At 32.9% G+C, this 12,633-nt stretch overlaps 2 protein-coding genes across 2 annotated transcripts; both read right to left on the bottom strand.

Annotated features, from left to right (window-relative positions):
- Nucleotides 1–357: 357 nt before the first annotated feature.
- On the bottom strand, nucleotides 358–1,690 carry LOC142505652 (uncharacterized). The gene is made up of 3 exons (XM_075618731.1): nucleotides 1,596–1,690; nucleotides 981–1,380; nucleotides 358–936 (listed from the first exon to the last, which is right to left on the bottom strand). Exons 1-3 carry the CDS (start codon nucleotides 1,688–1,690, stop codon nucleotides 358–360), a joined length of 1,074 nt encoding a protein of 357 aa, XP_075474846.1.
- LOC142518280 (uncharacterized) lies at nucleotides 1,395–2,425 on the bottom strand. Its single transcript, XM_075621031.1, has 2 exons — nucleotides 2,303–2,425; nucleotides 1,395–2,214 (listed from the first exon to the last, which is right to left on the bottom strand). Exons 1-2 carry the CDS (start codon nucleotides 2,346–2,348, stop codon nucleotides 1,793–1,795), a joined length of 468 nt encoding a protein of 155 aa, XP_075477146.1. The 5' UTR covers nucleotides 2,349–2,425; the 3' UTR covers nucleotides 1,395–1,792.
- Nucleotides 2,426–12,633: the final 10,208 nt, after the last annotated feature.

Raw genomic sequence — 12,633 nt, 5'->3', positions numbered from 1 at the left:
ATAGATTGATGGTAATGGAGGAGTTAACTGGCATTCAGGCCACAGTGCTGGTCCATTAATGGGCATGATGGAGCGCGAGAAACACTGCTTGTATTTCAAAACACTGTAAAAACGATGTACATAAGCCTCGGAGTTCTCTTGCTTACACCAAATAGCACAAACAGCATGTGCACATGGAATTCCAGTCAAATCCCATTTCCTACAACTGCAAGTCATCCTACACAGGTCAACAGAGTGTTGCTGGTGTAATCCTGTGATCTGAAAATGTGTCTCATCAGCCATCAAAGGACTAAACACAGCTGCTTCCTTGCTATTCTTTGCCAACACAACTTTAATTTTTGGACACATCACACCATCTCATTTCTCGGCCTTTTCTCTGTTCGTTTGAAACCTGACCATTAACAAATTTCTTAATGTTTTGAACATTGAAATGATTGGTTTTTCTCTTGCATCTAAAATCATGCTGTTGAAACACTCACACATGTTGTTAAGAAGTATATCACATTTTGGAATCGTGCTGAAGTATGCCTTGGACCAGTGTTGTTCAGGTTTTTTGCTCAACCAGATATAGGCATCATGATTGATCTTCTTCAAGTCTTCCATCCGCCTTTTGAACTCTTTAACTCTTGTTGCCCTAGCCGCAGCCCAAAGAGCATTTTTAATCCCCACACATCTGAAACCATCGTGTTTCATGTTGGTGTATAGATGCCTAACACAAAATCTATTTTCGGCATTTGGAAACAAATTCTCAAAGGCAGGAATCAAGCCTTTTTGCTTATCAGACATGAAGGTCCAACCATCTTCATTCTCAAAGCCAATATCGTTATTCAACAACTGCAGAAACCACATCCAACTATCCTTTGTCTCTCCTTCCACCAATGCATAAGCAATAGGAAAAATGTTGTTATTTGGATCTAGGCCAACTGCTGTCAACAACTGCCACCAATATTGGTTTTCAAAAAACATCTATCCACTCCAACCACAGGTCTACAAGACTCCTTAAAACCTTGTTTACAGGCCGAGAAGCACACATACAGCCTCTGAAATCTTGGCGCATCATCTCCATCAGTCAGTTTCAGAATCAGTGATGCACCTTCATCGGACCTTCTCAGTTCAGCACAATAATTTCTTATTTGGCTAAATTGTTCCGCTATCCTGCCATCAACTAGCTTTAATGCTTTTTTCCGACCCAAATAAGCTTGTTTATATGTGAGGGATACATTCAAAGTAGATTTAACCTCTTCTTGGAACTCTCTGGTACCTAACTTAGGATTTGATTTCAATTTACTCACAAAAGTTTCACCTAACCAGCTTGACTTGATGTTTTTGTTCTTAACATTCCAATAGCAGTTTTTGTGCTCAGGTTTAAATGTCTTTATCCTGCCAGCAACTGTCCTTATTCACTGGTGACACATGAATAACCCATTCACATCCTTCATTTTTGCACACACCTCGAAGCCTTCTTTTATCATTCTTGACAAAGTTCACTACCATCCCTCGTCTGATACAATGACTTTCTATAGCAAACTTTGCCTTTTTTTTTTGAATTAAATATCATACCAAGCTTCAAATCAGGATTTTAAGAGTAGGCATACATTTCGAATTTTTGTGAATCTTCCTCTTGAGAATCAAATGCACTCTCTAACTCATCACTTTCTGCACAATCATCATCTCCTTCATCACCTTGCATTCTCTCAAACAAATCATTGGAAATATCACCATCAATGACTATATTTCCCCCTTCTCCCCTAATATTATCATCTTCATCGAAATCAAACTCACTATCATAAAATTATGCCTCATCTTCATCAGTGATTACAACCCTTGTTTTCGGTTCAACTTCTTTTGGTTTCTCTAAAACACCAGATGCATCTATCTCATTTATTGAAACAAATTCATCATGTTCAATATAAATTTCCACTTCAAAGTTTTTGGGGACGTGGTTCTTAATTTGAACCACATCAGCATCACTTTCCAAATATCTACCATTGTTCAAAGATTTACCGATTTTGTGCCAAAATCTGAACTTATCTTTCTCCACGCATCCTACTTGCTCAGCATAACCCCAGAGTTCAATCAAGCCTATCTTATCCATATCCACAAAATCAAAGTATTCAGTACTCCCACCTTTGTACGTTTTCCTCTTGCGATTGCTGTCCATTGAACCATTGTAGTACAATTTAATTGTAACAAGAGTGGGTTCTCGCATCCAGCCTAAAATGCATAAGAGTAACATAAGTAAATGTGATAAATCTCAAAACATTTTTCCTCAATTCAGCACATTAAATAAGAGAAACATTACCATAATTCGGGGTGAATTCAAGAGACATTATACTTCTTTTAGCCATTACTGACTTCCACTTTAGCAAATATACCAAACTGTAATTTCAAAAAAGAAATCGGTGGTGTTTCTTCGAGTTCGCCCTTCCCTTTATTACGAGTTCGCCTTTCCCTTTCCTTCATACGTCTAATTTGGGGATTAGGGTTCTTGTAGAGTTTGGGAGTAAAAGGTAAAGGAGTCAACGTTAATCTTAACGTCAGGATAACGGTAGGGACCAATTCGGGAATATTTTGAAAACATGAAGGATTATTTAAGCAGTCAAAAATCATGAGGGACTGAAATGGGAAAAACGGTTAACGAAAAGGACGAAAATGGGTATTATCCCGTTCTCCAAATATACAACTTTATATCTCTATTTAAATTTCTAAGTATCATTTTATTTAATTACATACAATTTATGTTTTAATCTTTCAAAAAATCATATATTCATACTTTTTTTGTTTCCTATTAGAATTCTTTTTCTTTACAAAATATTTAATGGAAGGTTCAAGTGCATCAGGCAAAGGCAAGGGTAAGGATAAGGTGACAAATCTTGATATCAATATCAACGATATCGAGTATACTAACAAGGATCCATTTGCTATATTTGATACCCAATAGATTGTGCAAACATCAAAGTTTAGATCTACTCCTCCACTTAAATCATCAATTTTCACTAAGCATTTCCATAAGGTTACGCTTCCATCCGGAGAAAAGCGTGCACAATGCAAATATTGCTCTATTACATATAGATATCAAATAGATGGTGGTTATGGTTAGTTTCACCGACATATAAAGACGGAGCATCCAGTGGAATTTGGTAATGATCTTTTCTCAAAAACAACTATCAAGATTAGCTTCTTCTGATGGAGGTATAAACTCTCACTATTTAAATACTCGAATGCACAATTAAGAGAATCAATGGCTAGATTTGTTTCCGTAGAACATCTTTCTTTTTGTAGTTGCATCTATATTTAGTTTTGAAGATTTATGTCTTGAGTCCTATAACCTGCTGCAAATCGTGTTCGACGAACTACGCTCACTCAAACACTTAAGAGATTAGTTCGTGAAAAAAAGAAAGAACTAATTAAAAAATTTTCTAATTTAAAAAATAAGGTTTCTATATGTTTCGATATTTGGAGTGACCATTGGCAAACTCGTTTTTATATAGGAGTTACTTGTCACTGGATTGATAGTCCATGGTCAATTAAAAAAAGAATAATTTCATTTCGAGTGTTTGATGAAACACATACTGTCAAAAACATTTCCCAATTGATATGTTATATTTTGGAAGAATATGGTTTAACTTCAAAGATGATTTTTTTTGTATCATTTGATAATGCTAGTTCTAATATTTGTGTAACGCCCCGAAAATTTTAAGGTCCACGTAAACCACATGCATGCAATTATTAAATTATCTTGTATTTTAATTAAATATTTTAATTGCATTAATTAATTATGTTGTGCATAATTGCATGTTTAAAATATATTTTTCTACATGGTTGCATTAAAAATATATTTTAAAAGGTTATTCGACTTGCGATCGAGGAACGGAGACCGAGAGCTGAAAAATAGAAAATGTTTTTATTGGTTAATTGTTTTTAATTAAGGGTGATGCTTTTTCTTATTTTTGAAAGTATGAGGTTTTGAGGTGATTTTATACGCCGGGACGTAATTTTATCGGTGTTGGATTTTCAACAAAAATATAAACGTTTTGGCAACCCGGCTAATAAATTCACAAATTTTATTAAGCAAAATTATTTTTAATATCCTAATTAAGACTAATGGGCCTAATTTGTTAGCTTGATAAGCCTAAGTCCTAATTAGTGAATTATTTAGTATTTAATTATGTTAAACCCTTCCCAAACCTCAAGGAAACTCACGCCCCACACCCCTTTTCAATTCAAATTCTTTCTCCCAAAACACTACACACGGCCACACACTTTTAAACAATTAAAACTCTCTCCTACCAGCATAAACACACGGCACACACATCAAAAGTGGAAGGAAAAAGCATCAAGTTTGATAGATTTTTCAAGCCATCGTTTCTCGTCGCCGTTCTTCGCTTCGTCAACGGATATTCGTGCGTTAAAAAAGCAAAGGCACGCCATATTATCCTTTTACTCATCATCATACCATAGTATTTGTTTATGCATGATTTTTAAAGAAAAACATAGCACACAAGTTAAATTTTCGTAACTACATGCTTATGTGTTCTAAATTGGTGTTTTTAATTTTCAAAATCATGTTTTTATGTGTTTAAAAGGGCTGCCGTGATTAGGACTTGATCAAGCATGAATTTACACAAGTTTAGGGTCATAAAACTCAACCGAAAACACTGCACAAATCAGAAACACAAAAGCTGGAAGCACTTTTCTGTCATGAGGTTGAGGGGCTCGGTTTTATGAGTTGCAGGACTTGGCTTTGGTTCGATTGGGACCAGGGCATGGCTAGGGTCTGTTATGGGTCAGGGGTAGAGTCCTAGCCACGCTAGGACTCGAGACCAGGGGCTGGGAGGAGTCCTTGCCAAGAAGGATTCCACCCGAGAGCAACAATGAGGCAGCGCAGGGGTGCTGTTGTGCAGGGAAGAAGGGGCTTGGCCTGGGGGTTCTGGGCTGGGCTAGGTCGACTCTTTAGGGTCCTAGGAGGGTGCTTAAGGGCTGGGACAAGGGCTGTGCGGCTGGGTCGCTGCAGGCGTGAGAAAATAAAAAGAAGATGGAGCCGTGAGTGGGCATGGAAGACGCGCAGGTTGTTCCTTGGATTCAGAAGCTTCGCTGCTGGGTTCCGGACTTTGGGATGGTCTGGGCATGGTCTGGACGTGGTCCAAGGGAGGTTAGGGTCATGGGTGGTCGGTGGTTAAGGGCTGGTAGAGTCCTAATGCAACTAGGAGTCCTAGATAAGCTAGAAAGCACTCACGCACATGCACATGCACATGCACATGCAATCTGGTCTGTAGTTCAGCAGGTTTTTTGAGCGGGTTAGGGTCATGTTATTGGGCTGGGCTTGGACAGTAGGGTCCCTAGATGAGTTGGCTAGGTTTTGGCTCAAGGTGGCTCGGGCGTGGCTCGAGTAAATTAAGAGATGGCTCGGTGTGTGCGATAAGGTGTCAAAAACGAAAATAATAAAGCTAAAATTAAATCCAACGGTCCATGGGGGTGGCTCATGACTTGGAAGGGTAGAATAAATATTAAAAAGGTCATGTTTAAAATTTGGGATCAAAATAACGAGTTTTGGATTTATTCGGGAGTTAATCGCCGCACGAAACGCTAATTAACGAGATAATTGAAAAGCCTAGTTTTCAGCTTTATAAAATTATGTAACATTAGGGTTAAGCTTAAATAATTATTTTAAGTCTAAGTTTTTAATTTGGGAGTTTTCTATTAAGGTTTGGTTTAATTCGGGATTAAAACGCATTAATACGTCACATTTAAAGATTAAATTAAAAGTCATCGATTTAAGCCAAATAAAAACCTAGAAAAATTCGTGTAGGCTTAAATAATTATTTGGGACATGTTATAGTCAATGAAATTAAGAAAATGTCAAAAACGGGAAATTTTATGTCAAGGGGTAAAACGATCTTTTTACACCTAGAAATTAGTAAACGTCATGGCAGTGTCCTGAATGCTGTTTTATATGCTAATATGATTATTTGGAATGTTTATGAATTTTTATATCTTAAAATGTTATTTTTAAATGTTCATGGATATGTATATGTTAAAATGTTATTTTTAAAACGTTTATGGATTTTATGGTTTTAAATTGGACATTTAAAAGATATGTTGCATGCTTGGTTTCAAAATAAAATGATATTATATGCATATTTTTATAAGTGATGGAAATACGATATGTTGAAGGATTTGAAGGGATTGTGACTACTGAATATGTTGGAAATATCGTGAGGGTTATGGTCCCAGTGGGAGCCCGACGATCGTGTTTCCTTGGATTCAGATACGAATACGAATACGTGATACGAATACGAATATGTTAATACGTAGGCCAAGGCCCAGTTGACCGGTGAGAGTGTTGCTGGTGTCCCCGCCGTCCAGTACTGTGGTTTTCTTTAGATGGATCCATCGCCCAATACGTTTAAGAATACGAGTCACAATCACGATCTGAATTCAACAAACACGAATATGAACATGAATATGAATATGATGATATGAATATGTTGATATGAATATGAATATGTTTATGTTTATATGAAAATGTTTATGCATAAGATTATGAAAATGTTTTTATTTAAAAGTTTTACGCATCATGAAATTTTTACGAAAATGTTTATTTTTATGCATTTTCATGAAAATGATATTTTAAGTACAAGTATTTTTCACTGTTGTATGTTATCTGTATTACGTATTACTCGTTATCAAGAATATGACGTGTTGAGTCTTTAGACTCACAAGGTATGATTGATGCAGGTGATATTGATTATGAATATGATAATGGAGGTCTTGATGGTTGACTTTGCTGGACTGATGGTGCACATAACCCGAGGACCGACGCTAGTTTTTCGCACTAGTTATGATTTATGATTTCAAGATATGTTAAAAATATGTTTACGACGTTTTATTTGTGAGTGGTTTTTGAGAGGTTATAGTATGGGCTATACATTTTCAAATGTTAGTTGGTTGATTTATTTAAAATGATATCAAAAATATTTTATGCTTGTGTAAGCAATTCGGCCGATGCTATGTGAGGTTTTTTTTTTAAAAAAAAATTTCTAGTACTTTTAAAGAAAATGAATAGCAGACGTTTCAGTTGGTATCAGAGCAAATGTCCTGTAAAGGGTTGTGCCACCATCAGTGCCGGGAAGCTCAGTCGTCAAGCCTCAAATTTGTAAGTTTACATGCTTTATATGATTTTATGATTTTACCTGCATAAGTACATGAATTATATATTTACGTCACATGTTTAATATTTTTATGATAATATATGATTTATGTGCTTTGAAATTTTTATACGTGATACGATATGAAATAAAAAATTATTTGAATTCAACGCATGTTGGTTTTGTGGTGGAATTGGACTATGTTGATTTTTGGGTATTAGAATTGACATTCTACTTTTTGGGCTATAAGTTAATCGTGAATATTATGAATTCTTTTGGGACATGTAGATTCTTTAAGAAAATATTTATGATTTGTAGTTACTACTTGAATTAATTTTTGGGAATTAGACATAAGCAATAATTACTCGAAGACTGCGCTTATCTTTGGAAGTAAGAAAATGTATAAATTGGGATTTTTAAGTTTGATGAAAGGTAAGATTGGTTATTGGGTAAATAAGTTTAATTTATCGAAATTTATGTTATGGAAAACTGTAGAAGAAAATTAAGAATACCGAGAAATTATGGGTTAACTGTAGGATTTTTGAAATTAAGGAGCAATTAGGATGATTTTTGAGGAAATTAAGAATTTATCTTGCGAATATTAAGGAATTTGGAGACTAGTTTAGCAATAAGTGCGAATTGAATAGGTTTTACGTTAAGAATTTTGATGATTTAGACTTTTAAAATATTCAGAACCTTGGGATATCTTGGTTTTAGTATTATAAGAAATTTTAATCAAGGGTTTTTAGGGATGAATCGATGTTAGGCTTGAAAATCTAAGCGTTAGCGATTGCGTTTGAGATTTTAAGATTGAAATTTGATAAGTTGATTAATATTTTGGGTATAAAATAAGAAAAATAATATATGATAAGTATGGTCATCCATATTTTTATATTGGGAATTTTAAGAAAAGTTGAAATTCGAGGTTATAATAATATAGCATTAAGTAATTATGGGTCTTTTTAAGTTGCGAATTGCAAAATAAGGATTTAGAAGAAAATTTATTTGGGATCAAGGAGACGTAAGGACATTCTAGAATTTATGTTTTATCAGAGTAGCGCAGCGGAAGCGTGAATTTTTGGGATAATAGAACTAAGTCTAAACTTTGGGGTATTAAGGATAAGCGAATTTCGAGGACGAAATTCAATTTAAGGGGGGAAGATTGTAACGCCCGAAAATTTTAAGGTCCACGTAAACCACATGCATGCAATTATTAAATTCTCTTGTATTTTAATTAAATGTTTTAATTGCATTAATTAATTATGTTGTGCATAATTGCGTGTTTAAAATATATTTTTCTACATGGTTGCATTAAAATATATTTTTAAAGGTTATTCAAGTTGCGATCGAGGAACGGAGACCGAGGGCTGAAAAATAGAAAATGTTTTTATTGGTTAATTGTTTTTAATTAGGGTGATGCTTTTTCTTATTTTTGAAAATATGAGGTTTTGAGGTGATTTTATACGCCGGGACGTAATTTTATCGGTGTTGGATTTTCAACAAAAATATAAACGTTTTGGCAACCCGGCTAATAAATTCACAAATTTTATTAAGCAAAATTATTTTTAATATCCTAATTAAGATTAATGGGCCTAATTTGTTAGCTTGATAGGCCTAATGTTGCGACTTTGATTGTTGCACTCCCAAGAGCAGGTTGTCCACAAGTAGTATAATTCGATGAGTCCGAATATCGTATCCACAGGGAAGCTAAGGTAATTACAAGTCCACTACAATGTCTTTTTGTTTTTGTTTTTGTTTTTGTTTCTTTTTAATTTTAATTGTTTGAATCTTTAATGGGTAAATTTTAATTGTTCAAATTTTAATTTAAGTAGTTGAGATTAAAGGATCCACTCTTGGTATTTTAATAAAGTTAACATTAACGAACATTATTGAAATCCACTTAATAAAATGGTTCCAATATATTAAATAATCATATTTATATTATGTTATATATTATTATCTTATAAGTATATAATATATATCAAAACTTATAAATGTGGTCAAGTATTTATTGTGCTATATATATTTGTAAAGACTAAATCAAGGTTCCCACTTTAAATGGTTGGTAAAACCAAATAAACATTTAAATGGTACCAATAAATTAATACTATGATATATTCATATATAATAAATCAAGGCATCCACTTTAAATGGTTGGTAACACCAAACTAACATTTAAATGGATCCAAGAATTTAGTATAACATATAGCAACAATAAATAAAAACTCTCACTTATAAGTAGGGTATAAAAATGCTTAAAGAAATAAATATAACATAAACAATAAATAATGATTAAATATTATAAAACATAGATTTTTACCTTTTAGTAACTTTATTATCATGCCAAGAGTTTCACCTTTTCATCTCAACTTTAGGAAGTTAGCTATTCATTATTCAAAGTCTAAAACTTTGAATATGAAATTAACATGCTCATTATATTTAAATGAAGAAATAAAGAAAAAATATAGAGAGAAATATTATAACTCAAAGGTTTGTTCATAGAATGAGGGATATCTCAATACATTACAATGCACCCCTATTTATGGCCAAATTTGGGGAGACAACCACAAATAAAATATTATTTTTTTACACAAAAGTCTTCGTTGGTGTTCCAAGATATTATATTATATTACACATCACTTTTGAAAATCTTCTTCTCCGAATTTGCTTATTCACATAAAAAGAAACATGTGGATAATTGAGTTGTCTAGTTGTTATATTATTTTCAAACCATTTGACCAAGTAATTTGAGAGATATGGTCAAAATACAAGAGCATGGTAAAACTGTCAATCCTTTGGTAACTTTATTTGTTGCTTAATTTGATCCCAATTGTGAGAGGATTTTTATCTCATGCTTGCTACCAATATTGTAGATATTAACATCAACTTTCTACAGGTCCAAGAATCATCTTAATCCCATTTGCAACGCCAAATTTATTCTTGTTATATCGAACCTGTAAAAAATAGTAAAAATTTGTAATTACACAACAACTTATATTTTATACAATTTATTATAAAACATATAATATTTAAACATTTAATAAAACAAAAACTATATATTTATATTATAAAACATTTAATTAATTTATAATTTTTATGTTTATCATACCTCCCAACCAGCTTATTGCTAGTCCCTAGCAATTTAATCGTTAATAGCAATACAAAACATATTGATTAATTTAAATAGAAATGTAATCAAAACTATCTAAGTGTTTAAATTAAATTTGAAAACTCTCAAAGTTATATCAAGATCATCATAATTATAATTTATGAAATAATTTGAGATGATCAATTCAAAGCTTATTTCAGGTAGTTAAATGTACATGACCTTCAGAAATTCCTAGTAAGAGTCTCAACTCCATATCCTCACAGGTTAATAAATGTTTCAATTTATGGCAACGATTTCTCTCATGGAGTTGGAATACAGATAAATGCTCAGAAAAATGGTTTACAGAATGCAGACAGACAAACGAGCCAAATTAATCAAAAGATAGAAAATCCATTGATTCAAAATCTAGTTGTTCTTATTATATATTTTTTCCTGAGTTTTTTTTTTTTTTTTGCATAACATCATGGAATCAGACTAAGTTTATGCTTCTTGACCACATATTTATTTAATTTGTACAATAAATTTCTCTCTCTTTTTTTTTGTTTTTTTTATGAGAGATATATGGGTCGTAGCATATAACATAAAAATTACATAGATCTTCAATATCTTTCTTTTTGTATTTTTCTCCCTTTTTTTTTAGGAAATATCATTTTTTTTCTTCAAAATAAGAACTCAAGATCTAAACAATAGATAGTCTCTCTCATGATCAATAAAGGCTCGAAAGCTGTTTTCTCAGTCCTCTCCACTCACTCACAAAATATGTGCGAGTTTACAATTATAGGCACTCTTATAAGGTATATCTTGGGCCATATACTTTAATACCTGATTTTATCACAATGGTTAATCACTCAAAAAAATTTCATAAATCATATTTTTATATTGATCAGAATATTAAAATTGACTTTTTTTTCAAATAAAAATTTAAACATTCTTAAATAGATTAATGCATGTTCTAATTTAAATCTTTCAAACATGTAATGTATGACACTTTTGCAAAAATTACTAAGATACAAACAATAAACATGATTTTATTTTAAAATAATATATATTATTTTTTTATTTTTTTTTAAATTTTTTTTATAAGTTTGTTCTCCCCCTAATTAGAATATGACATTGTCCCTAATGTCAAAATAACTATTAATAAATAGAGTACGTAATGAAAGAGATATCACCTGGAATTTTATTGAAGTAACAAACTGAAACAAACGCAAACCAATCCACGACTTTTGAATCAATTATCCAACTTCCTTTTCTTACTGCTTGATTGCGACCAATTGATCTTTGTTATAATCGGATCAGGCTTATGAACAAAAAGTTTCCAAATCATCAATTAATTTGTCAGCAGTCGAAGCACAGATGAGCATCCGTCGTGAATTTTCTGAAATGAAATTCTGTTCCACAGCTTTATCAAGAAATGTCAACAAACTGTCAAAATAATTATTGATATTCAACAAGCCCACAGGTTTATTATGGATATTAAGTTGTGCCCAAGAAACAGTGTGAAAAATTTCTTCTAATGTACCAAAACCACCTGGTAGTGCGATAAAAGCATCAGAATTTTCAATCATTTGAGTGATTCTTTCATACATAGAAGAAACTTTTAATTCCTCCCCAATCGTAACACCTGTAATATTTCCTTCAGCTAAAGCTGTAGAAATAATACCCAAAATCTGACTACCTCCAAGATGAGAAGATGTTGAAACAGATCACATTAACCCAATATTACCTCCCCCATATACCAAGTGAATTTTTCTCTCAGCCAATATCTTTCCAAGATTATTCGCTGCTTCTACAAACACTTCATTTTTTCCAGGACTCGACCCACAAAATACACAAATATTTTTCAATGTTTGTGCAGAGGATCCAGCCATGTTTTTACTTTTTTTTTTTGTCTGCGAAAATAGAGAAAAGGATGAGAGATTTTATAGGGGTAATATGTTATCATGACAAAACTATGGGTCACAGCTGTAAACAGAATAAATAGTAAAAACAATAATGACGCACATGCATATAAACAGTAGTGTGATTGTGGCTCACAATTTTCCTCTGGTTTTACGTCTAGAAACGGCTTCAACGCCATCTATGAGTCAAGGATATGCTTCCCATCCAATTTTCTTATAAATTGGCAAACAGGGTCTTTTTTAGTCGGATTCCCAAGACTATGACGCTCATCTTGGAATTGTTTCCATAAACGGAGAAGTTCAATATGCACATGTCCACTAGAATGCGTCTCAAGAGTCAATAAGATGTTATCTAAAGACTCCTTACTCAGCTCATTCTTAATGAAACCAATTTTATCTTCTCTGTTATTGGAAACACATGCCAAAGATCTGCATCGTTTGTCACAAGTCCATCTTGCACACTTATGACAAACCC

The sequence above is a fragment of the Primulina tabacum genome, chromosome 1 (genome assembly GCF_025594145.1).
Source record: "Primulina tabacum isolate GXHZ01 chromosome 1, ASM2559414v2, whole genome shotgun sequence".
Lineage (NCBI taxonomy): Eukaryota > Viridiplantae > Streptophyta > Magnoliopsida > Lamiales > Gesneriaceae > Primulina > Primulina tabacum.
Note: the sequence above shows the minus strand (reverse complement) of the source record. Positions and strands in the feature narration are given on the sequence as shown.